Source organism: Arachis hypogaea, chromosome 12 (genome assembly GCF_003086295.3).
Source record: "Arachis hypogaea cultivar Tifrunner chromosome 12, arahy.Tifrunner.gnm2.J5K5, whole genome shotgun sequence".
NCBI lineage: Eukaryota > Viridiplantae > Streptophyta > Magnoliopsida > Fabales > Fabaceae > Arachis > Arachis hypogaea.
In genome coordinates this window covers 14515372-14542298 of record NC_092047.1, presented here as the reverse complement: position 1 = coordinate 14542298, position 26927 = coordinate 14515372, and the positions used below count along the sequence as shown (strand labels likewise).

The following is a 26927-nucleotide window of genomic DNA, read 5'->3' as shown; positions in this document are numbered from 1 at the left end:
GCTCTAATACCATATCATGAAACCACTCATCCCAAAAGCTTAACCTGATAAAAAAATGTAACATTAATGGTTATATCTCTAATACTTCCTAAACCTCTATTGTACACATTGTACAAAATTTTCATTGGCTCCCTATACTTTCTCTTCTAATTCAACAAAATTCACTTACATAATGCGTATCTTTGTATCATACGTTCCTCCTCCTGCTCCTCTTCTTTCTTCTTCTCTTTTTTTTTTTTTTTTTTTTTTTTTCGTTTTTCATCCTTTGCAATTTGATGTGGCTAAAGTTATTGGGCACAAATATAGTAAGAGGACTTGACCAAAATAAAAAGGCGTTATTGTTAATTATATTTATTTTGCATTCAAATAAAATAAAATATGTGACAAAAATATAATTATTATATATTTGTGTATATTACACGCAAAAATATTTTATAAAGATAAATAATCAACTACTATATATATTTATGTATAAATATATATGTTATTTTACTCAAATTTTTAATGAAATTATTATCCCCTGAATAATCAAATTTAGCATAAAAAAAATCAAATTTGTTATAACCAGGTAATTAAATTTTTTCATAAATACTAAATATGTATTCTTATATAACTAGTGACTGATTTTTTATTTTTGTATTTATGTAATATAGTCAAAAATAATTTGACATACTTTTTTTATATATCAAAATTAATATCAGTATACAAATTTATAACTTACATGAATTTAAGCCGAATATAAAGCACATGGATACAAAAATAAATTTATGTATTCAAACATTCTTTTATTTGAATAGAGTGTTTTTTTTCCACTTCAAAATACTCATTTTATCTTAATATGCATTATCTGTATTATTTTATTTTATTTTTATGTCTTTAGTAAATATTTTTTTAACAATGAATAATATTAATAATTTAAAATTATTGTTTATACTATTGTTATTTAAATATTCTCTTAATAATGAATACTAAAATTCAATACTATAATTTATATAAGAAAAATTAGACACAGATGTATTAAATTTAATTTATAAAAATTGTATAATTATATTTTTATTTTTATTTTTATTTTATTTTATTTAAATAAAAGAATTCATTAACCAATAACTCAAGCCCAATTGACATCTGCTTCTAACACTATATTTAGCCGGTTCAAGTCTAACACTAAGCTTTCCACAACACCACAATATGAGCTGCTTTGAATGTACAACAAGGGCATCAAGCCACATTTCAAAAAAATCCACTCTTCGGTTAACGAAATGGCTGGTACTCATTTCACGGTGTTCAACATCTATGCATATACACATAAAAAAATGTCTTTATAATCTTCACCACCAACTTATTTTATTCATTATATCCACGGTGAAAAATTAAAGAATACCAGTATGCCAGTAAAGTACAATGGCATATGTGAAAGTCTTCCAATAAAAAGGTGATTTTTAGAAAATTATATTTCATTTTTGCCCCTTTGTTTTCCTAAAAGGGACTACATTTTTGGGAAATTTACAAGTCCACCCATTATCTCTGATATTTAAAAAAAAAAAATCGAGAAAGGAGCAAATATATCCTCACTTTTTAATTTTTTATAGCCTTCACAATTAAGCTTTCCCATCGAATAGAAGAACAAGATAGTCACCAAAAAAAAAAATAAAAAATTAGAAGAACAAGATGATGATGATTAGAAGCAGGATTGATAAGAAGGAGGGAGGGTTTATTTATTTATTTATTTATTTTTATCGAGATAACTTTATCTAAAAATTAATGTTTGGGATAAAAAAATTCTCATTTAAAAAGAATAATTATAATATGGATCTAAGTATGGGTATTTATGAATCGAACCGGATCTGATATAAATAGATTTAGATTCAGTTTTAAAAAGATAACGGATCAATTTTGTTCCGATCCGAAGCGATCCGAAAAGAAATCGAATTAAATCGGATCGACCCAATGAAACATTAGTATATATAAATTTTTAAATTTTATTTTTAAAAAATAAATTTAATAAATGTTATATCATATTTATATTAAAATAAATTATTTTAAAACAAAAATAATACTTTATAATATAAAAAATATTAATTAAATTATAAAAATATAATATAACATTACTAATTAACTTAAATATATATATATATATATATATATATATATATATATATATATATATATATATATTATTGTAGAAAGTAACTTTGAACTGGGTGACCCAAATCAAAATCCAAATCCGACCCGAAAATAACACCGAAGCAAGTCTTGAACACCTCTAATAATAGGTGTACATCAAAATTAATTATCATAGAATACACACTAAAATGTAAAATATATCTCTTTTGTACAATAAATACAAAATATATATTAAAAATGAGTTAAATTATATGTGTATTTGATAAGTAAAAACTCTACAACCAAACAAAATATTTAACAAAGTCCAACCAAATTTTTATAACAATTTTTTACATCACGCGCTTCTTCTTCCTCCCTCCTCCTCCTCCTCTCAAAACTCCTTCTCCTCTTTCTTTTTCTTCATTATCATCATCATCATCTTCTTCTTTTGTTATTTATCTTCTTCTATTTTTGCCTTCTCATGATTCTTCTTGTTTTACTCTCTAAACAAAAATAAAAATTAAAAAAAATCAAACAAAGAAAAAAAAGAAACAGATAATGCTACAAAATCACTAGGAAGAAGAAGGGGAAAAGAAAAAAATGCAGTAATAACAGCAACAATAAAAGAACGATGATAAAGATAAAACACACGAAGAAAAAGAAGAAGGAATGTGAAAAAGAAGAAGGAACGCGAAGAAAAATGAGAAGAAGAAGGAGGAGGAGAAAGAGGAATGCGAGATACGAACGTTTACATTAGTAGAGATAGTTGGAGCATGTATTCATGCATTCACTAATGAAACTAATTTTTGGTGAACCTGGACCAACTTGGTTGCCAAAAAACTTGAATGTGTAGTAAGACTAATTTGACAAATACATAATAGTTGATTTTGGTGTGCAAATAACATTTTTGTTATAATATTAGGAATGATTTAAAAAAATATTAAAGACTATTTCAATTTTAAAAATATTAAGTGTTACACATTTTAAGTATACAGTACCCGATTTTCATGCTTATTTATCTTTTATCCTATATACTCAAAATATGGGTTAATACTCAAATTCGTCATTGAAAGATTATTCATTCTTTAAATTAGTCCTCAAAAGATTTGTTTTAGTCATATTAGTTCTTGAAAGATAAAAGATAAGTCAAATTGGTCATTCCGTTAGTTAGATGATTACGTGTCACAAGATGATTGGTTGACGTGTCAGGTCAGTGACACCTAACACGTCACGTGTCACTTGACATGTAAAATAGTTATTTATAATCAAAATAATCCCTGAACGTCCAGATGTAAGTCATTTTCATCCCTAAAATTTTAAAAATTAATAAAATTAGTCCTTATATAATTTTTTTTATTTTTTCTTCATAATATTAAATTCAAAATATTTTTTAATAATAATAATTTTAATATTTTTTTTAGACCTTAATGAACAAAATTCTCTTTATATAAAATAATAAAAATAATTAAATTATTGTAAAATTATTTTGTTATTTGTATTTTAAAATTTTATATTTTTAAATTATATTTTTTATAGTAAATTTTTTTTATTTAAACAAGTTTATCAAATTATTATTGATTATATATTTAAAAATTTAATATTTTAAATCTTGCTATATAATATAGAAGTTATTTTAAAATTTAAAATTTTTAAAATTTTTTTAAATTATAATTTTTATTATTGTTTAATTTATATGGTAGAACTCCATAATTGAAAATCGATTTGTGGGATCACTTGTTAAATTTTAATATTTTAATATATTTTTTTTAAATAACTACTATATTTATTTAGTGAAATCTAAAATATTAAAACTTAGTGTATAACTAGTTTTACTATTTTAAAATACAAATGACAAAATAACTTTATAATAATTTAATTATTTTTATTATTTTATGTAAAGAAAATTTTATTTATTAAGGTCCAAAAAATAATATTAAAATTAGTATTATAAAAAAATATTTTAAATTTAATATTATGACTAAAAATAAAAAAAATATAAAAACTAATTTGATTAATTTTTTAAATTTTAAATTCAGAGACTATTTTGATTATAAATAATTTTTTTACATGTCAAGTGACACGTGGCGTGCTAAATGTCTCTAACCTGACACATCAACCAATCATCTTGTGACACGTGACATTAACCTATCATGTCATCATGCCATATGGCACTTAACGTGATACGTCATCATCTAATTAACGGAATGATCAATTCGACTGGCATTTTATCTTTTCAGGACTAATATGACTAAAAAAAATCTTTTGAGAACTAATTTAAAAAATGAGTAATCTTTTAAAGACGAATTTGACTATTAACCCCTCAAAATATATAATGGCAATGAGTGATATGTATTTTGGTATATAAAATATTTATTTTATTTAAAAATAAAAAATCCAACAATAGTAAGTACTAAACCCACTAATTTATCTACCCGAGTACAATATTTTAGAGATTAGATCATTAAAATTGGTTGAAACTAAAATATCCGACTACAATTTTTTTTTAAATTAATTTGTAATATTAGTCAAAAATAAATAAAATTTTCCTTTAGCACAAAATATGTATGACAAACGTTAAAATTAAGGAAAAAGAAATAAAATAAAATAAAATGGTTAAGACAAACTGAAACCACCTTCAAACATTACTATATTAGAAAGAAAAATAATGTTTTACCGAAAACTATACACTGTTTTTTTTTTATTACATGATAGAGTAGCTGTTATATATATATAACAAATGAATAGGTTGAACATTGCTATTTAACAAATTTTGATTTTTTTTTTTGGTCATGTTGCAAGTTAAAGGAAAACCTGGAACTGGAAACAGTTAAGTTATCTTCACGAACAGTTAAGTTATCTTCACGAATTCAAACCGTAAAAACAACTACCAATATAATTATCAGGTTAAACTACATACATTATATCTTTTGAATGCGATCATTTCCTGATCCCGTATCCTACGTTAGCGCAGGATACTTGTACACCGGACTGTCATTTTTTAGTCATGTTGTAAGTAATCGGATATTCGTTAATCAAAGTTCTAATGTTTGGATCAAGGCAACTAATACAACTTATAGCAATTCTGACTGTGGTGCTTTGAGTAATGATCCAAATATTCTATGCTACAATTGTGAATCTTGTAAGGTTGGATTAATAGAAGATCGTAACAAAGATTGTAAGGTAGTAACTATAATCAATGTTATATTCTTGTTCATCTTACTCGTTGTGTACTCCATTGGTGGTAGTGCATTAAGAAATAATCGAAGGGACAGCTACAATAAGAATGCAAAGAATGAACACCATTGATTTCAACCTTTTTTTTTTTTCCTTCACAAAATTATGAAAAAATTAAAAGTAAAAATGCAAACCAAATGTCAGAAAGCCGACTAATCCTACTTGAGACCAACTATCTCTGCTAACACAACTTTTTTCCATTCTTAATTGAAGCCACCGGGAGAAAAACAAAACCCAAAAAAAGAGACACTAGCGTGTCACTCGATCAACCTGATCTACGTCATGTTGGTAAACGAAATCTACTGGATTACATACGATTTTTTATTTACAAGTAAATCAATTACAAATGCTACAAAGAACAAACAACTAACGTTGAAGATATATTAGAAAGGTGAAATGTAACATTACCACATGATATCAATCATGTTTGATTTTGGGGTTGTGAAAAGAATTCCTTGGCATTGTGAGCTACTTCTGCCTCCACGATTGCTTCTAGAACTATGTCGGATCCTTTCACATCAGCTGCCAATACAACCAAAAAGTTTGTTTCAGATATCATTCTATAACAAAACTACACATGAAAGTCCACCATGATAATAATAATTAAAGAAAAATGAACGAAAAAATTAATTGGGATAAAGAGCAATCATTAGCCACTCAAATCATTGACAAATAACAAACAATGAGCCAATGAACTAAAAGGCATTCAATGCATCCCCAAATAGTCCACACAAAGTTATTAAACTCTCAAGTTAACTTGTAAACTCTTACAAGTTCATCAGTTTAGGCTCCAACCGAATGTACGACTTTACGGATAAACCGTTAAAGAGTTTATCAATTAGAAAATCCACTTGACCATGTCAAGCGTGGATTTTCACCACTGATTGTATACTCTGGAAAGTATCCACTCCAGTGCCTGAACACATACGCATATATGTACGTGATCTAACATGGATAGGATGAGATATTCATCAGACAACCCCCAATACATTATGCACAAACTATAAATATTTTAGCTAACCATAGAAACAAACTAACAAAATCTAGCAACAACTAAAAGTTACCGCTACGATTTGGTAAGAGTCCAGCGCTTTCAGCGGAAATTGGCAAGACAGTATGCTGCAGTTCAGGTTTAATCTTCTGGGGTTCAGTACTACTTGCAGCTAAACTGTTCTTAATGATAGCAGACTCTGCCAATCGGGCATATGTCGTTGCTTGACTTTGCATGTTGCATGAATTTGAAGGTGAATCCTGGAAAATATTAGATACCATGTAAGCACATTTTCCTGAAGCAGCATATAATTTATTTCAAGTTCTATTTGTGTTCAATCTAACCTTGATAACAGTGGGTGTTGAGTTAGTGGTAGCAAGGGGTATGGACTTATTCTCTCCAACGTCTTCGGTTTTTTTGGTGCCTAATCATCGACGACAGAAGATAACAAGATTGCGCAGAATTTTAGCAAATCAGTACAGTTTTAGAATACTAAACTACGATCCAAAACAGAAAAATTCAAAAAAACAATACCATTTGGAATAGATGTCTGGTCAGGATTATCCACAAGCCCGCGGGTCATAGGGCCAGGATTTATAAGTGATATACTTCTAATTTCATGACGAATAGCATCGAGCTGTGCCATTGTGTCCTGCAGTTCCTTGTGAACCTAACAACAAAACAGGTGAATACAATAGAATTTAGTTTTTGCTCAATGCTCATTGAATGCCATTACCAAGCTGTGGGATGATTACTCAAATTCTTCAATACAATTTAAATATGTGCCTAACTTTTGCACTACTCTTCTATTATTAAGAAATTCAAAGTAAATATCAAGCATGAAATCACAATCCCCATCTACACTTAAGGGACAGATTTTTCTTTCTTTCTTTTTTTCTTTTTATTTTCCCTCTTTTTTATTATTATTCTGGTTCTGAAATTACCTCCTCCACTGGTTTAACTTTCTCCAGATTATTGTGAGAAACCAAATGTAGCACATATGTGACCTAACAAATCTAGTATATGCTAGTTATAGCTCTAGGTTGGAGAAAGGAGAGTCAATGTGACCAAACTCCATACATCTAAACTTGTAGAGTTTAGGTAAACATGAATTATAAAACTCAACTAGCAAATGCGTCAGAGTTTTACTTGTAAAATTGTAAACTTGATATCGGACCTAAACGTATATGCCCATAAGAGTTTGAGTTTTCACTCGAGAGTTTGGTAACCTCATGAGGAGTACCTGGCGAGCTTGGGTTTGCTGCATAACGCTGTCAAATTGGCCGCGAGCCAATTGTACATATCCAACAGCGCGACCAGCTAGCCTCCCAGCTGTTCTGGCTATGATTGGCAAATCTTTTGGGCCTATTACACATCAATTTGTCAGAGAAACAATTTTCAAATTCCTACAATCAAAATCATCATACAGTAAAGAGAAAATAAGACCAGCAGCATGAACCAACCAATTACAGCAGCAGTTACTCCAATCAACAGAAGTATTTCTCCATATGAGAGTCCCAGCATTTGTTACTGTCAAATTTTCAAAGTCAAACATTAATTAAATTAAATCTCTGTAAACTAAAATCGTAATTTGCATATCCAAAAAACCAAACATAATAAACAGCATTTATGATTAACATTGAACTATCTCCATCTCATTGGTTACCATTTCATGACAGATTTAATATTATTACCTACAGTTGACGATACATACGAGAGAGGCAGAGGCAAAGGGGGTAGTAGCAGTGATGGGAGAGGTGGACGTGTATGTGTTTTGAAGAAATTTGGAAAAGAGAAGTGATGGGAAATGTTTTGTGATAGGTGGATTAACTTTCACAGAAATCTTGCAAAGTATGTCCGGGAATGAAGATTCCAATGTTGTGTAGACCCTGATATTCCCATGACTATCAAATAATTTTCCAAAAAATGCACCTAATTATTATTAACTCAAAATTAACAATTTTAACCTAAAAAATTTAACACTCTTAGTGGAAAAACTAACACTTTGTGGTTTAAGAATTGAAATTTTAAACTCAGAATTTTTACATTTGAACAGTACTTGAAGATGTAGCACACCAATTGTCACTTTGGTAATGAAACTTTTTGCATCTATTATACAGTACGTCAACAAAAAAATCTCAATGCATAATAACAAAATTTAGAGGACTGAAAAAATATGGAGTTGAAAATTGGAACAAAATCAGCAGCATAATTAACATGAAAGGGAAAAAAAATCTGCAACAAGCAACAACAGTACAACAACAAATCTCAATTTCGGAACCAGATTTATTAGTTTTGACAGTAATCACAAAAGATCACGTTCATCCCATTGAAATTTTTTAAAACCAAGGTTCAAAAAACCGGACCGGTCATCGAACCACTCTAGTTACTGGTTCACTAGTTCATTAGTTTAACCGGTTCAACTGTGGTTCAACCAGAAAAACCGTTTTATAATAAACACCTGATTCTATAAAAATTCAATGAATAAAGCAACTGGTTCTAAACACTCTTCTACTGCATTTTTTAACTTCAAAAGGGGATCATAAACAACTAGTTCTATGAATAAACAAACTACAATGATATGCAATGCCAAAAATAGGCCAATGATAAAATAATAAAGGGTTTCTCTCTTCAATTCTATGTTCAAGCTTGTAGAATACCAGAATCAATAGAATAATACCGTTAAAATAGTCTTCCTTCTTAATTCTTATATACCTCAGAATTTCCTACAAAATGAAAATTGAACACAACACACAGCTTTAAAACAAAAACAAAACAACACTCAAAAATCAATCACCTCTTCTAAACTCAGCCTTAAAACAAAACAGAACAACATTCAGAGTATGAGCATTAATCACAAAAAATTGATTTCTGAAACAACAAAAACAGCAGAACAACATTCAGAGTTTGAGCATTGATCACAAAATATTGATTTACGAAACAAAACAAAAACAGAAGAACAACATTCAGAGTTTGAGCATTGATAACAAAAAATTGATTTCTGAAACAAAACAAACACTGCAAAACCAACAGAACAGCATTTAGAGTTTGAGCATTGATCACAAAAAATTAATTTCTGAAACAAAACAATGAAAACAGAATTTTTTTTTCCCTTCAGAAGAAGAAAACAATGAAAACATGAAGCATATAATAAATCAATGATCACCAATATCCAGCAAGAATCTCAAAGACAACAATAAATACACAACAACAATTTAGCAAAAAAACAAGAACAAGACCTAAATAGAAAATCCAACAAATTAAATCACAGAAACCAAAAAATTTAGCAAATTAAAACAACAGCAGCCCAACAATTTAGCAAATTATCAACTTAACAAGTTCAAGAACAGAAAATCACAACAAAAATAAAATAAAAATAACAGAAGAACAACCAAACAACAGCACAAGAACAATTAGCAAATTAACAAGTTCACACTAACCGTTAAAATTTACCAGAAGAACACTAATGCAAGTGGAATCATCATGCTAATATGTTTTCTACAAAGATGCTATTTGTGCAGCTAAAATTTCCTAATTACTAAGATCCAATTATTCTAATTTCACATGCAATCAACTTACTAAGTTTCTAAAAGCTAGAAATGATAAAACCAACCTGAAATATGGTTAAAGCATTTCATCAAACATGTTGAGTGCGGTAAACTTGAAACGAAATAAGAGAATTCAAAGCTTAGTATCAATGTGATAGAGAAGAGAACATAACTATTGTATACTTTAATTCCGTCTATGAAAAAAAATTTCTAATTACTAAGATCCAATTATTCTAATTTCATATGCAATCAACTTACTAAGTTTCTAAAAGCTAGAAATGATAAAACCAACCCGAAATATGGTTAAAGCATTTCATCAAACATGTTGAGTGCGGTAAACTTGAAACGAAATAAGAGAATTCAAAGCTTAGTATCAATGTGATAGAAAAGAGAACATAACTATTGTATCCTTTAATTCAGTCTATGAAAAAAATCCAAACCACTGCCAAATCAAATAGTTACTTATTGTAATAGAAATAAGAAGTTGCAGAGTTTCAAGCAGAGTATTGGTGTTGTGTGAGTGTATTGTCTGGTGGTGGGTTTAGGGAACTCACGGCGGCGACAAAAGAGAGCAGTTCGACGGAAAGGTGGAGCGCGCGGGTTGGTCGCAGAGTTTGAAGCAGGGCAACGTGGCTTCCAGACGAACGCGAACCCGAAGGGTGAACGGCGAGTGAACGCGAACGGTGAACGCCGAGCAAACTTGAACGGCGAAGAACGCGAACCAAGACGACGGCTGAACGAAGACGCGAACGTTAACGGCAACCAACGGCGGCGGAAGCGCGGCTGAGCAGACAAAGACGACGGACGCCGAGCTCGAGGAAGCAGCTGCGATCGGTGACAGCGAACGGGGGTTGAAGACTTGGAGCACGAGGGAAGCTAGATAGACGGACGGACGGCGGCAGTGCTAGGGTTTTTTGGCCGAGTTTCTGTGAATGAAAGAAACGGAGGGAGAAAGGGAGAAAGAAACGAAGGAGCTTTAGAACCAAGAGTGAAAGTAAGCAAATTTGGCAAAAACGACGCCGCTTCTTTTAAACCGGTCGGTTCACTGTCCGGTTCAACCGTTTCTGGCCGGTTCGACGATTCACCTCCCGTTTTTAAAGAAAAGGTTTTAGGGGCAAACCGGACCGTAATTGCTGTCGGTTCACGATTAGACCGGTCGAACCGGCCGGAAAACAGAGAATTGCTGTCGGAAATGAAAAAAAAATAGAGATGCATGGGGGAAGACCTACCTGTGAAGGATCAACAACGAAAGGCGACGACTGACGATAGTGAAGGGCGGCGAACAAGCAGCGGCGACCATAAACGGATGGAAACCAGCTAGAGGACAAAGAACGGCGCTGCCGTGATGGAGGCACAACGAACGGCGGAGGAAGCAGCGTCTCCGGTGCAGAGGAACAGACAAACAGAGACAGAGAGAGGAGGAACAGGTTCCTTACGGTTTTTTTTTTTGGATCCAGTGAGAGGCCCAAGGCCCAAAAAGAAAGGAGATCATAAATGATGATTGTGGAACCCATTGGGAAAGGGAAGGGATGTGTGTGTTTGTAAGGGTATTTGACCAAAAAAAAATGATGATTGTGGAATTAGGATGGATTGGGGTAGTGATTAGCTCACTAGTCTGCTTAAATAACTGTCGAGAATTAGTGGCCGAAAAAGTATTTTTATACTTAACTCTATACTAATTAATTGTTATTAATTAGTAATTATTTAAATTTTATTTTTTAAAAGATACCAGATTAATTATTATTAATTAATTACATCTTCTTACTCTAATTCATCCTTTACTATTTATTACGCAAATCATAATTCCTTTTTCCAAAAAAAAAAACGTCCAAACTCTAAAAGAAAAACACCAAAACATAAGATAAAGAATCATCTAAATCTTAAAAAAAAATACAAAACATAGGAAGAAGAATCATCCAAATCCTAAGAAAAAAATATACAAAACATAGAAAAAAAATTATCCAAAACTAATAAAAAGAATCATCCGAAATTTAGGAAAAAGAAACATAAAAATCTAGTTAAAAAAAATTATTCAAAACCAAATAGGAAGAGGAGAAAAAGAAGAACCGCAGGGTGGCTGGCGACGACGTCTTGGATGGCGTTGCATGGACGGCGGGGGACTCGCAGTGGCGCGTTGCGAGGAGGAAGCCACGAAGGCCGCGCATCGCGAGTGGAGGAGTTGCCATTGATGATGCTCTCTGTCGGAAACTTTGCACCTCGACAACAGCTTCTTTGTGTAAGAACAGCTCGGCGTGATGGTCCTTGCGGGGGAATGGCGATGTGATTGAGTCATGAACAACACTTGCACCACGCTCATGAACGGCACCGCTAATGGCGGCACACGCAGCGGAGAACCAAGGAGACAGCGACGGGTTGGATGATAGGATGGAGAATGTCAGCGCAGTTGATGAGTAAAAACAAGCACCGTGTGGAGAGAGAAAATAAAGAAACAGGAGCGTGATTAACGTTGTTGATGGCTTCTGTTATTACACCAATCCTAATTTTGCAAAATCAATAATTAATGTCAATTATTCAAATTATAATTTAATAAAATAAATTAAAATAATTATAATTAATTGAGTTATTCAATTTTTGACTGGTTAGACACTTAATTTCCTATACTTTTCATAAAATAAATGATGAATGTGGATTCAAGACTAAAAAATAAAAAAATAAAAATGGTGATTGGGGTTTGGCGTGTTTCACTGGGATGTGGTGGCTGCGATTAAGAAATCGGATGGTCCGATTTCAGGGAGAGTAATCGGACGGTCCAATTACAGACTTCGGGGTACACAAATCGGACCATCCGATTTGCGTACCAACGGCCACGCGTCACGTATGCAGAAAACCAGCCCGTGGACCCACTTTCAAAACCAACAAACTCCACCCACCCATCCCTTTCAACCTCACTCGTTCACCTTTCATTCTCCAACAAACCCAACCCCACATTCCTCCCTTCTCTTCTTCCATTGAAGCTGCAAAGCCAAAATTCAATAAGAGGTAGCTGCAAGGAGAGAAAACAAAAATCAACAATGCCAAGAAGACCAAGAATAAAAGAAGTTAATTGTCCAGAACTACACATTGTTAATTATCTTGATCAACCTAATTATGTAAGTTTTTTATTACCAAATAGTTTTTTATGAGCTAGGGGGTCAAAGACCCCAAACAAGGAAGAAAACCAAATACAACTAAACAGAGCTAAGAGCCTCTAGGGCACAAAATGCCAAAACAGTCCAAATCCAGAGTTAAGCTAATATCGGGAGGAGGAACATCAAAGATGTGGAGGCCAAAGAGGAGGGTATGTCCCTTTTTAGCAAGCGTATCCACAACATAATTTGCTTCTCTAAGGGTATGTAACCATCCGGAAATATCAAGCCGTTGGGCATGAATGTTGATATCAATAAGAATCGATGCATAAGGATGACTCGCAGTACAACTATTTCTTACAAACTCAAAGACAGAGGAAGAATCCATTTCAATAATAAGCCGCTTGAAATTGTTGGCCACGGCAATCTGGAGACCGCGCACAACCCCCCACATTTCCGCCTGCATAATTTAACAGCTACCCAAGTTGGAAGCGAAACCAATGATATATCTCCCCAAGTGATCCCTAAATACTCCACCGCACGCCGCACTATTCTGGTTAGCGAAAAAGAAGCCATCAACATTAAGCTTAATTTCATTCTTATGAGGAGGGAGCCAGCGGATAAGCAGCTGGCTTATTGTGCTTTTGCCTCCAATGCACATTCATGACATGTAGATATTCCTCATACCTAGCCTTAATCTGGATAAGAGCTGTAACGAAAGAAATTAACATATTTTCAAAAATAATCTTATTACAGCAAAAGCAAAGGTGAGATGTTGCAATGCCAAATAGGTTTGACCACTTTGATCTCTTCGAGAGATTGCTTTGCAGCCAATTCAGCATGTCAGAGTTCATGAAATGTCGGAACTGATCGGCAGGTAGGAGGTTTCGTCATACGTTCCTAGCAAAAAAATAATCTCGAATGAAATGGAGAGTTGATTCAACATCGTTTCTACACAGGGGGCAACGATCGTCATTGGTAAGATGGCACCTCTTCCTTTCCTCATTTGTAAGAATGGAGTCATGAGCAATAAGACAAAGGAATAAACGCACTCATTCAGGTCCTTTTCAACTCCAAACAAGGCTAAAAATGTTGCTGGAGATGTCAGTGGTATTCTGGAGATCTTGGTAAGCAGATTTGAGTTTGAAGCATCCATCCGAGGTGAGAGCCCACGCAATCTGGTCTTTATCTTTCCAAGGGGACGGCGGGGGAATCACAGCAATCTTGCTGACTACATCATCCGGGAGCCAATCTTTGATTTTGTCAACCTCCCAATCCCCTGAAACAAAGAGAAAATCCGTAAGGTTACTAGAATAATCAACGCTTCTATTGCTTACCTGATTAACATGCATATCCAAACTCCTTAAATCAGGGACCCAGTTATATTTCCAGAAGTTGATTTTTTTTGCCATTGCCAACCCACCAAATGATGTTTTTAGTGACATTCTCCCAATTAGCGCATACTCCTTTCCAGAGGTTCGAGTTGCTTTGCTTTCTTTCTACCCGAGGAATAATGTCATCACCTCCACCATATTTGGATCGCAAAACCCTTGTCCACAGGGCATCCTTCTTCTCAATGAGCCCCAACCAACCTTCATCATGAAAGCCTTATTAAGAGCATGGGCATGGCGAACACCCAAGCCCCCATTTTTCTTTTGCTGACCCACTTTCTTCCAACTTAACCAGTGGATCTTCTTCGTTTATTCAGTTTCTCCCCAAAGAAAATTCCTACATTTATGGTCAATGGAATTACAAATAGTAATAGGAAGTAAGGCATTTTCATAGTATATAAAGGAATAGAAGAAATGAGAGAATTCACCAGGGTAGTTCTTCCTGCCACGGAAAGAGAGGACACCTTTCCAGGAGTTAAGCCTGGTGTTGAGTTTACTGAGAATTTTATCAAAAGTGTTATTTGAGACCTTTGAATGATGAAGAGGAACCCCAAGGTACTTCCCAAGACTGTCAGTTCTGGTGAAACCCAAAGCTTCATTCATCTCTTCTCTAACTGGGTTTCCAACATTTTTGGAAAAAAAAACACGTGTTTTTTCCTGGCTGACCTTTTGCCTGGAGCTCTCACAAAAGGTACTTAGGCATCTATTAATGACACTAGCTTGCTCCATACTAGTTTCAGCAAAAAGAATAAAAAACAAAGGTGTGATAAGGACGACTCTCCTTTCTTAATATAAACAGGCTTCCAGAACCCATAATTCACAGCACAATTAATGAGTTGAGAGAGACGCTCAATGCACAAGATAAAAATGTAAGGAAAAATGGGATCACCCTGCCGAATACCCCTAGTTGGTTTAAACTCCTGCAGCTCCTCTCCATTTAAGAGAACTTTCATTCTTGCAGTAGAAATACAAGACATAATAAGTTCAATGGTATGTGAGGGAAACCCAATGTCAATTAAGGTGTCCCTAACAAAAGACCATTTAAGCTTATCATAGGCCTTCTCAAGGTCGATCTTGATAGTCATCCAGCCTTGCTTTCTTTTTTTATTTCTCATCGAATGGATGACTTCCTGAGCAATGATGATGTTGTCAGAGCCTTGTCTTCCTGGAACAAAGCTGCTTTGAGTAGGACCAACCAGTTTTTCCATAATCCTTCTCATATGGCTAGCAAGAATTTTGGTGATAACCTTGTAAGAAACATTCTACAAGCTTATAGGTCTCATCTGTCTTAGATTAGAAACAGAGTCGACCTTGGGTATAAGCATGATAAGCGTTTCATTAAGGTCCTCAACACTGATCGGATTGTGAAAAATACTCTGCACCAGGTTACAATGTTCAGGCCCAACTTTATTCCATTGTTGCTGATAAAAATAGCTTGAATATCGTCTTTTCCAGGGGCTTTTAGGCTTCCCATACCAAAAAGAGCATCCTTAATCTCCTAATGCGTCACATGACAGCCCAGAATATTAAGATCAGTCTCATTAAGAGGTGGAAAGTCTTTACGGAGAACGTAGGGAGGGTTATCATGGGTGTCTTGATACAGGTTGGTAAAAAAGGCAAAGGCATGCTATTCCAGATCATTCTTTTCTGTGATCCATGAACCATCTTCTTGTTGGAGAGCAAGAACTTTATTTCTTCTTCTTCGAATCATAGTATACCCATGAAAAAATTTTGTATTGCGGTCTCCAAATTCAATCCAGTTGCTCCTAGATTTTTGGTACCATAACAATTCCTCTTGAGTAAGAATTTCCTCTTAATCTTTACACAACTGAAATTGCAGATCTTCAAGGTACTAGTTAGTGCTGTTAGCAAGACTATTTGCGATACCCTGAAGCCTATGAAGAATTCTTCTTTTTCTTTTGAAAATATCACTGAAGATCGTATTGTTCCAATCCTTAAGAGCACGTTGGAAATCATTGACACTAGCTGTCCAGGAAGCCTCAACCTTCCAACAATCTCGAACCATGTTGTCAAAATCCGGGTGAGTTAGCCAAGTCGCAACAAAGCGAAAAGGCATTTTTCATTTATTGACCACAGAATTAGGGTAAAGCTGAAGGCATAGGGGAGCATGATCAGACTTCAACATAGGAAGATGTTTAATACAAGTATTCGAAAATTTTATTTGCCAATCCAAATTTCTAAGAGCTCTGTCCAGTCTAACCACCAAGTTACCTCTCTTCTAGGTAAAGGGCCGTCCAACAAACCCCAGATCAATCAGGCCACAGTCAGAAATACAATCACGAAAATTAGAGCAAGCGCCAGAGTCAATCCTAAGGGAACCGCCTCGCTTCTCATGATCATGGAGGGTGGCATTGAAATTGCCAATCACACACTAGGGATGATTAGTATTTTCTGACAAAATTTGCAAGCTATTCTAAAGCAATTTTCTGTTAACCTTTTGGGGGCTTCCATATATAGCATTAAGAAGCCAAGGAGCAGAGTTATTACAAGATACCAGTTAATGAACATATTATATATTATGACCCAAAATATCAACCTTCCAGGTACTCGAATCCCAAAGAGCCCAAATACCACCAGAATGCCCAACAGCATATTCAACAAAACAACCCTCAAACCCCAATTTATTTCTGACTTCCAAACTCGATCCCCACTAAGATGAGTTTCGAAGAGAAGTAAAAAATTTGCATCAAATTCACGTCTTAAATCTTTAATAAGAGTGGGAAAAGATTTAGAGTGAGCACCTCTACAATTTCAACTGATAATATTCATAAGACCAAAAAAAGAGAGGAAGGTTATGGAAAACCTGGAATTCATTTTTGGGCATTTGCCCTTTGCTTTAGACCGCTGCGATCCCGGGAAGAGCTTCCCTCTTTATTCTTACTCACTGGCGAGACCATCATATGAACATAAGGAGGTATGTCTTGTTGGCTATTGACTGCCTTCTCCGTCATAGCGCCACTCGAAGAGAAGCTCGCCCCCAACCGTTGAGTGGAGAGATCCGTTTTCACAATATGATACTCCAGCACCTTACTGGACTCCTTTATCACTAAGAAGGTATCATTCTATTCTTGCTGTAACCGACGCATACTACCCAACATCACCATTTCCAAAGCTTCCATATCCGGGTTCTTACTATGCGATTTGGGAGGAGGGGACGCATCAAGAGTTTCAAGAGTATTAGCTACTTGTTTTCCATGATTGTTAGCTTTAGTGATTATGGGTTTCTCATTTTTTGCAGCCCCATTCTTCACAATTGGGCCTTTTTTATGGCCTATTTGATAATTAGGAGTATTAAACTTGGTGATTTTTTATGGTAGGTATGTCCTTTCTCAATAATAGTTTGGGCCTTGATAACTTGGAGCCCAGAATTAGTTTGATCCTTAAGCCCTTCCACAGTACTCTTTTTGGCATCTTCCTCACCTTCTTTATATAAGGCATTGAAACGGGACCCTTTCCACATAACTTGGCTCCAAATCTCCTTTTTTTTGCTATATTTGCCAAGAAATCACACTCATTAAGAGAACCCTTTTTTTCTTTTTTTGGAAGGAAATATCTTTCTTTCTCCTGATTGGTCTCTTGACCAACATCCATGGTCCGAAATTGGACGTGGCATTAGTGCTAGCATCTCGGACATTAATTCCCTCATTATTCTTTCCATTTTGGTCACCTTCCCCATTAATGGTATTCCTTTTATCGGAGTTTTCATCATCACTGAAGTTGGCTTGGTGAGTCGACGCCTTAGTTTCAAGATTATCGTAGCAAGATTCTGAACGATGGCTATACTTACAGCAAGAGAAAGAAATTTGATGAAGACCTTCATACTCAATGTTCAGTTCGCTTCCCAGAACAGAAATGCGGGGCACCAGTTTCTTGGTTAGATCGATTTTCACACAAATTCTCACGAATTTTTCCCTTGAGTGTATAGAAGTCGCACGATCTATTTTGAGCATATGAACAATAGTAGAACCCACCCTCCAAAGAAATCGCTGGTTATAGAGTTCTATAGGCAAGTTTGGGATGTGAACCCATACAACAATCTTTCTAACCACATTCTCCGACGTGAGGAAGAAGGGTCTCCATCTTTGGACAATAAGGTAATATCCGGCTATCATCCACGGTCCTTCCATAAGCGCATGAGAATAGTCCTCGTCATCTGAAAAATGAACAAGAAAGTAGTCACGATCCATGTCAATGACATTAATGGTACCTTTCCTTACCCAATCCCTCTTTAGACGTTGTTCCATGAAGGCCAAACCAACCCTCTTGTCCAACAACTTCACAATGAGGGCTTTTTTCCAAGGTTTGCACCACTCTTCAAACTCTTCCTTAGAAACAGGAATAGCCGGACAATGGTCAAACTCTTTTGTAGTCTCCTGTTGATCATTGTCCTCTTTATACCATCGATCTTTGGGATTAGAACCGTCCTCCACCATATCATCAGCAAGCTCCATTTCTGGTATCCCTTCAAGACGGGATCCGTTGATGGCCAAGTGCACTTCCTTGTAAGCGAGTTTCGAAACTATCAGTTTATGGGATCACCCATAACTGAAGTATCTATAGGATCCACCGGTTGATTGAGGTCCACTTCATCTCGAGTTTAAATTTTTTTTGTGCTTCGTTCGACCAAATCTTCTTCTACTTGTGATAAAATCCTAGCAAAGCATTTCATCACGGTTTTCATTTATTATTATCAAATAGTTTAATTTAATCTAAATAATAATAATAACATTAAAGATTAGTTTATTGTAGTAATTATTATTAAGTGGATTGTAGGTATATATTAATATTAGTATAGTTATTAATTGTTACAAGGGAATAGTAGAATAAAATAAATTTTGAAGATTTTGAATAATGATTAAATTAATTGTTATTATAAATATATTATGTACATATTTAATTATTAATTAGTGCATTTTGTTAGTTAGATAGATCTGTAATTAATATTTATTTTATGGTATTGGACTGGAAGTTAGTTAAAATGTTAAAATTATTTAAATATAATTAGTGAAGTAAGTAAGTAATTAATTAACTGAGGTATATTATTATTATTATTATTATTATTATTATTATTATTATTATTATTATTATTATTATTATTATTATTGTGACCGTTAGTTTAGTTTAGGTAGTAAATTAATTATGTTAGTAAAAGTAAATTATAAAAATGAATTTAATAAATTATTTATGGTTATAAATTTTTTTTGCGGTACAGTGATGATGATGATGATGATGATGATGATGATGATGATGATGATGATGATGATGATGATGATGATGAGTTTAATCTTATATTATAGTTATATAAATATAAAATAATGATTAATAATTATTATTATAAGTAAATAGGATTTAGATATTAGAAAATATATTTTTAATGGATGTAATAATAATAAATAGATTTATATTTTATATTTATTTAAGTTTAATATTTTAGTTATATAAATATAAAATAATGAATAATAATTATTATTAAGAAATAAATAGGATTTAGATATTAGAAAATATAGTTTAATGGATGTAATAATAATATTTATTTAAGTTTTATTAATTATATTATATTACTTATGTGATAATAAGAATGAAAAAATGTTAAATATTATTAATTAATTAATTATGGTTATATTTGATTAATATGATATATGCCTACGTTTTGTAGGGTTTACAGATGTTAATATGTGATCATTATTTGCTATTGGATCCGTACAATTAAATTGTGGAGGGGTATTTATGGGAGACTAATTTTTATTATGTTTTTCAGATTGGAGTGTCCAATGTTAGTCGGCATTGGTTAATGCTCTGATTGAGAGATAGCGGCCTGAGACTCACACATTTTATTTTTCAATTGGTGAGTGTGCTGTGACATTGGAGGATGTGGCGATAATTTTTAGTCTTCCAACAAATGGTCTTCCAATTACAATAAAATTGTGGAGGGGTATTTACGGGAGACTGGTTTTTATCATATTTTCCAGATTGGAGTAGTCCAATGTCAATCGGCATTGGTTAATGCTCTGATTTACAGATGGCGGTCCGAGACTCACACGTTTCATTTTTCAATTGGTGAGTGTGCTGTGACATTGGAGGATGTGGCGATAATTTTTAGTCTTTCGACAAATGGTCTTCTAGTTACAAGACCGACCCTGAGTAGTTATGAGGCCTTAGAGGTCGAATGCTTGCATCATTTTGGTGTTGCACCTAGGATGACAGATTGTAGAGGAGGCTTCATAAAGTTGACGTAGTTTCGGAGACTGAAGGATCATTTAGTCTTGGATAATGATATTCAGATTCAAATATACGTAAAGTGCCACATAATATTATTATTTGGGATCGTTCTTTTTGGAGACAAGTCTGGGACAGCGGTGCACTGAAAATTTTTGCCGTTGCTCCGTAACTTCGGCAGGATCATACAATTTAGTTGGGGTTCGGCATGTCTAGCGCACTTGTATAGAGCATTGTATAGAGTCACTCATGTCGACTGCAAGGAGATCGATGGTCCACTGACCCTTCTACTTACTTGGGCTTGGATCCGTCTACCATTTCTATCACTGATTCCCAACAATACCCGAGTCTTTTCGATTGCAAATAGGTAAAATTAATCACCATATTCTATGAATAAGTGTAGCACATTTTAATTTTGATTTTTATGATAACAATTTATATAACGGATTGTTTGATGTCAACTGGCGTAATTCGGAGCGTGCTAATCGGCCTTATAGATATCATTCTCTTGCTCACTTTAAGAGGTCGTTGGATGATCTGCAAGAAGGACAAGTATGTTGTATTCAATTATTTTCTATTTTTGTTTAGTCATATTATTATTTGGTGTGTAATTCTCTGTTAATTTCAATGTGTTCAGTTTGTTTGGGAGGCTTATACAGTTGATCGCATTGAGGCAAGCATGATTCCTGCTGACATCTATCAGCACTCGGTTATTTGGAGTGCCATAGTGTCGCTGATATCTTTTGAATGCGTTGAGTGGCATGCGTCTGATAGGTTGAGGAGACAATTTGGATTGAGCCAGGGCATTCCTCATCAAGAGCGGGATCTAGGTGTAGCACACGGTGAGGTACTGATTGGTCCTAAGAATCAAGATTGGTCTGATGTGCACTCTTTTTGGGTGATGCAATAGACGAATTGGTATAGTCACATTCTTGTTGCTCCCCTAGTTCCTTTACATTATCCTTTGAATATTTACATGCATTGGTATCAAGGTACATATAGTGCCCACTTCCAATTGTCAGATCTCGCATTTCAAGAGAATCAATAGGGCAATCTAGTGGATGATCAGGAGAACCAACAGCCGCCTCTATTACCGCCGCCACTGCCACCCCTAGTTTTACAGCCACAAACACAACAAGAGCCTCAGTCATATATTCCTCAGACTCAGCCCGCGGATTATTTTACACCATCAGTTCCATTACATCAACAGTATTGGGGTGTTCCATAGTTTGAATCAGGGGATCAAGCCTCATTTAGCCAGCTGCTTGGATTCATGGCTCTAGTGCCAGGTCACCCACATTCAAGTAACTACAGTGACATTCCCACCGACCAGAGGGAGCACCCAAGTGGTATTGCTTCAGGTAGGAGGTCCTTGGACTCGAGAACTCGGCACTGCACTTCCTCATCACATTCTGGAGGTAGACAGTCTGTTGACTCAAGTTGGAGTGATAATGCCATGGCAGGGATCATACAGAGCGGGAACCCATGGCGTATTCCAATGAGCCTAATTCAGGAGAGTAATAAGGCAGTTGATGATGAGGCTGATGACTACCTAGTTGACCATCTAGATGAGGATGAGGATGAGGATGCGGATGACGACGAGGATGAGGATGGCGATGATGATTCAAATGGTCAAGATGATGAAGACCGCGGCGATGATCCAGCGCCTAGTGCAGGTAAAGTAATTTATTGGAGTGATTGCACTGTATAAGCTGTATTTAATTGAGTTATATAATTGTATAGGTCAAATTTTGTTTAGGGTACTACTAGATAATCTATTTGCTTTGATTAGTTGGCCATTGCTTGTGTTGTGTTTTGATAGGTACAGCCATAAGCGAAAAAGAAAAAGGCTATAACTTTAGAGCTGATCCTCCACGTCGGAGTGCTAATCGATATACTTCGTTTGCTTTTAACAGAGTTGCAAAGAAGTGCAAAAAGTTCTATCATGATATAAAGTGGGAAATGAAAAAATAGTGCCTTTGTGTCGTTAACTATGTTAATTAGAGTTTATGTCATTTACTATGTTTATTCACATGTACGATGTTTAATTAGAATTTATGTCATGCACTACTTGGATACAATATATAATAACATCATAAAGATAATGCCAAAGTCATACAATATCATCATAAAGATAATGTAACAACAGGAAAAACTATATTGGGTGGCTGGATCTGCACTTGCACTACCACGTTGATGACATCTGCTATGGCTGTGGCCCTCGGTCCCGCATTGCTTACAGTGCCTTAGTGCATGCAACATCTGAGTGTCCATCTCATTCAAGAAGCGGGTCATCTTTGGCCGACATTTGGCAACTCGTCTGAGAAACGGATTGCCTACAAATCGAGGTCCATGATAACCAGGCCACGTTGTCGGATTCCCTAGTGGCCTAAACCTAACTCTGTATACTCTTTGAACTTAGTCCATATTATAGACGTCATGAACGTACACTTGCCAATCAAGCCGTTGATTTGCACAACAAGCAAATACATGTCGACACGGAATCTGGTCCACTTGAAATTCACCATAGTCACATACTCTTCGACGTAGGTCAACTACATACTCCACTCCACTCGGCATCTCACGTACTTCAAATACCTCATTCTGTCTATCAAAGCAACTAACCTGGATGTTTTTCGATGCCCGTTGATTCGCATGCAATTTAGAAGTCACAAGCTCAGAGAACACATGTCCAGCATTAATACGAGCCTTAGTCTCGGCTCTTTTTCTTGTGAACAACTTATTAAGTCTGTAAAATGTTGCCTTAACAAGTGCAGTGACTGGGAGATTGTGTGCTCCTTTCAAGACCGAATTGATGTATTCCACTAGATTGGTAGTCATATGACCCCATCGATAACCACTATCAAACGCCAAAGCATACTGTTCACGTGGGATCCGGTTCAGCCAGTTAGTGTAAGCCTCACCCTGTTCGCATAATGGCTAATCACACATCTCATACTCGCGAACCATCCTCAAATATCCTATGATAAGCAAAATGCCTCCTTGTAAAAACATGCATTATAATAGAATCTGTAACAATAACAAATTTCGTTGTATTCAAATTTACCTATGTTGATGATAAGCTTCTATAGGTACGGAGCCTTGAACTTTCTCAAGAAGTTTGACTCTATATGCCTGATACAAACATGTGGAAAGCTCTAGAAGGAGACCAGGCTCTGTTACTACGAGCAATAGCTGAGTTGATGGACTCATGTCGATCGGAGATAAGGCCCACATCGTCACGTGTCACCACATGCTGTTGCAAGTTACTAAGAAAAAAGTAATATGCCTCAAATGTTTCTCCATCCACTATCGCAAATATAATAGGCACGATATTGTTATTACCATCCTGTGAAACTGCAACCAATAAACAACCCTTATATTTTTCATACAAATGAGTACCGTCTACCTGTACTATTGGCTTGTAATGTCTAAATGCTATAATATAAGAATAATAACTCCAGAAGACTCGATGTAAAACACGGATATTAGGAACCAAGTCATCACCCTGGTACACAAGCATTGTTTCAAAATGAACGACTGCTGATGACTCTTTGTGACACATGACCTCAAACCATATGGACAAAGCTTCATATGATACTTCCTAACCGCCAAAAATTGACTCCACTACCTTCTGCTTTGCTAATCATGCTTTGCGATAACTTACGATGTAGTTAAACTTCGACTGTACTTTCGCAATGACTGATTTCACCTTTATAGATGGGTCACTTCTACCAAGAGCTTAATTGCTTATGCAATTGTGTTGGAATCTAACTTCGAATGGTCTTGAGAAATGGTTGCTCTAGGACAAGTGTGACTACCATTGTACCTCCTTATTTCCCAACAGTACTTCTTGCACATTTTACTAACCCTGATCAGCCAATCACAACCTGCGCCGTATTGTGTACATTTAGCATAGAATGTTGTTGGTTCCGACTCGTACACCCAATAATCTATACTTCGACGGATTGTATAATCTTTCATCGCCTTAATCATTACCTCCCTAGAACTGAATTCCATTCCCACAATAAATTCACCATCCGTCACAACAGGAAGCTCTACTACATTCACACCACAAAATATGTATTTCGATAAATAATTGTTAAATATATGTCTTAACAGTCAAAATCTATCTATAAATTATAAATATAAATATAAATAAGTTTATAATATAAATATAATATAAAATCTATCAACATTTGTCGTTATCCAAAATATAAATATAAATAAATTAATAATAAATTATTAACCATGCAAAAATATAATATATAATAAATTATAAAATATACATAAACAACTAATAAATAAATAAAAATAAATAATCAATCAAATACTACTTACTAAATTAAAAAAAAAACATACATGATTAATTGATATTCCAGAGATCACATGTTGGTCATGTTACTTAATCAATCTACAATATTTATCTATCACACATTATATAAAAAATACATACCTGCATTCATATACTGAGAAAATTTTGGTGCATGTATAGCCTCCAAATTTAACGAGCATATAAAAGTAGGCTCTACAAACAGATGCTGGTTTATTAGTGCATTTGCCACCTCCGCGGCACCTACCTCCATAGTGCTGTTAGCTTGATTTTCGTCTCCACCAGAATCAACGACCTCATAGTTACTTTCAAACTCATCGTCGCTATCACTATTATAATCTTCCAACTCAATATTTAGGTCTGCTTCAGATTGTTCAAACTCAATATACAACTCGATGAACGATATCTGTGAGCGAATTTTCATATACACTGAAAACATATATTGCATGCTCGCTTCATCGGTCACATATTTGGTTTGAAACTGAACGAACCCGCCAAATACGGATATATGATACTTGTACAAAATATGACACTCTTCTAGATATTTGAGAATTCATTTTCTCACAAATCACACATTTTAATTCTTCAAACGACAATATGAATGGAATAACGATATCTTGCGGATTTTTACACACAAATTTCAGTCCTTCAGCTGTTTATAACAAAATCTGTCCATGATAATATATTTTTAACATCACTCTATCATCCATTATGATATATTCACATCGAACGCTCTCAATCTTAGTATTGTTTCTGTTGAAACAATGAAGAAGAAGAAAGAACCAGAGGGGTTTCAAAAGAGAGAATTGAGAGACGAAGAAGAAATGGAAAGATTGGCCAACATTGGGTATATATAAACACAGAAATCAGATGATCTGACCGCATTTTAACCAGTTTAAATGTTTTAAAGAACTAAAATTGGACCATCCAATTAGCGGTATATACGAATTAAAATTGGACTGTACATTTAGAACCTTTCTTTCCTAAAGAGAGTCCATAAATTGTGTGAAGCAATTTGTACCTACCAAGATTTTCTCTTAAGTAATTGTTAATGTTTCGAAAATCAAACTTAACTGGTCAGTTGAATCGGAAATGTTTGACTATGCGATTCAATTAATAAATAAAAAAATTGACAAATCTTTAAAAAAAAATTTAAGAGATAATACTCAATTTAGTCCTTTAACTTATATGTGAACATCAATTTAGTTTTTAAAATTTTAATTGTCTCTATTTAGTCCTTAAACTTTGTGAATGTGACTTATGTTAGTTCCTGAGATACTTTCTGATACACAAACATTGATGGAACGCTAACATAGACTGTCGAATACCACGTTGGACCTATAAAACGACGTCGTTTTTATTTTGGCATTCAAATAGTCTAAAAAAATATCGTAAGTGATATTATTGAAACTTTTCCTTCTAAAACAAGTGATCTAACATTATTTTTGGATTATTTGAGCGCGAAAACCAAAATGATCTCATTTTACAATTCTAGCATGATATTTGGTAGTTCATGTCAGCACTTTATTAGCATTTTTGTGTCGAAAATTGTCTCAAGGACTAATGTAAATCACGTTGGCAAAGTTTGGGACTAAAAAAAAATTAAAATTTTAGGGACTAAATTGAGGTTCACATACAGGCTTAGTAACCAAATTTTTTTTTTTTGGTGACTTAAAAGAAAAAAAACAAAAACTAAGAAAGAAAAAAAAAAAAAAAACAAGAAACTGCTTAAGAAAGGCAATCTCGCTGAATACTACTCTCAAACTCCTTCCAAGGCAATGGAAGCTCCACTTGGGGAGAAATAGTCCTCATTGCAGTCTTTGCCATGATGTCTGCTACTGTATTTGCATCTCTCAAGATCAACCGAAGATCAGCACGCCATTTCCAAGACATGATATCTCGGATTTTTAACACCAAAGGATCAGTAAACCCAGAGCAATCTTGTAAATTATTGACAATAGTAAAAGCCTCCACACAGTCTGTCTCACATATAATGTCTCTTTG

General features: G+C 34.4%; 2 protein-coding genes and 1 long non-coding RNA gene across 9 annotated transcripts; all 3 read right to left on the bottom strand.

Annotated features, from left to right (window-relative positions):
• Positions 1-5405: 5405 nt before the first annotated feature.
• On the bottom strand, positions 5406-11388 carry LOC112726956 (uncharacterized). Of its 7 annotated transcripts, none has more exons than XM_072208883.1 (9): positions 11106-11388; positions 10431-10802; positions 9009-9054; positions 7792-7858; positions 7572-7693; positions 6863-6998; positions 6673-6752; positions 6402-6588; positions 5406-5859 (listed from the first exon to the last, which is right to left on the bottom strand). In XM_072208883.1, the coding sequence occupies exons 4-9, from the start codon at positions 7850-7852 to the stop codon at positions 5759-5761; spliced, it is 687 nt and encodes a 228-aa protein (XP_072064984.1). In that variant the 5' UTR covers positions 7853-7858; positions 9009-9054; positions 10431-10802; positions 11106-11388; the 3' UTR covers positions 5406-5758. The 7 variants fall into 7 exon arrangements, with proteins under 7 accessions (XP_072064984.1, XP_072064986.1, XP_025632318.1 ...); XM_072208885.1 differs by lacking the exon at positions 11106-11388 and adding an exon at positions 8023-8232 and having other exon boundaries at positions 10431-10843; XM_025776533.3 differs by lacking the exon at positions 11106-11388 and adding an exon at positions 8023-8217 and having other exon boundaries at positions 10431-10843.
• Positions 11389-12964: 1576 nt separating this feature from the next.
• On the bottom strand, positions 12965-17557 carry LOC112726955 (uncharacterized). Its single transcript, XR_003165491.2, has 2 exons — positions 14782-17557; positions 12965-14690 (listed from the first exon to the last, which is right to left on the bottom strand). It is a non-coding gene; the product is annotated as an uncharacterized lncRNA (long non-coding RNA).
• A 5451-nt stretch (positions 17558-23008) lies between these two features.
• Positions 23009-25347, bottom strand: LOC140176637 (uncharacterized). The gene is made up of 7 exons (XM_072208171.1): positions 25047-25347; positions 24420-24651; positions 24258-24321; positions 23993-24098; positions 23726-23947; positions 23604-23620; positions 23009-23515 (listed from the first exon to the last, which is right to left on the bottom strand). The coding sequence occupies exons 1-7, from the start codon at positions 25345-25347 to the stop codon at positions 23009-23011; spliced, it is 1449 nt and encodes a 482-aa protein (XP_072064272.1).
• Between the last annotated feature and the right edge of the window lie 1580 nt (positions 25348-26927).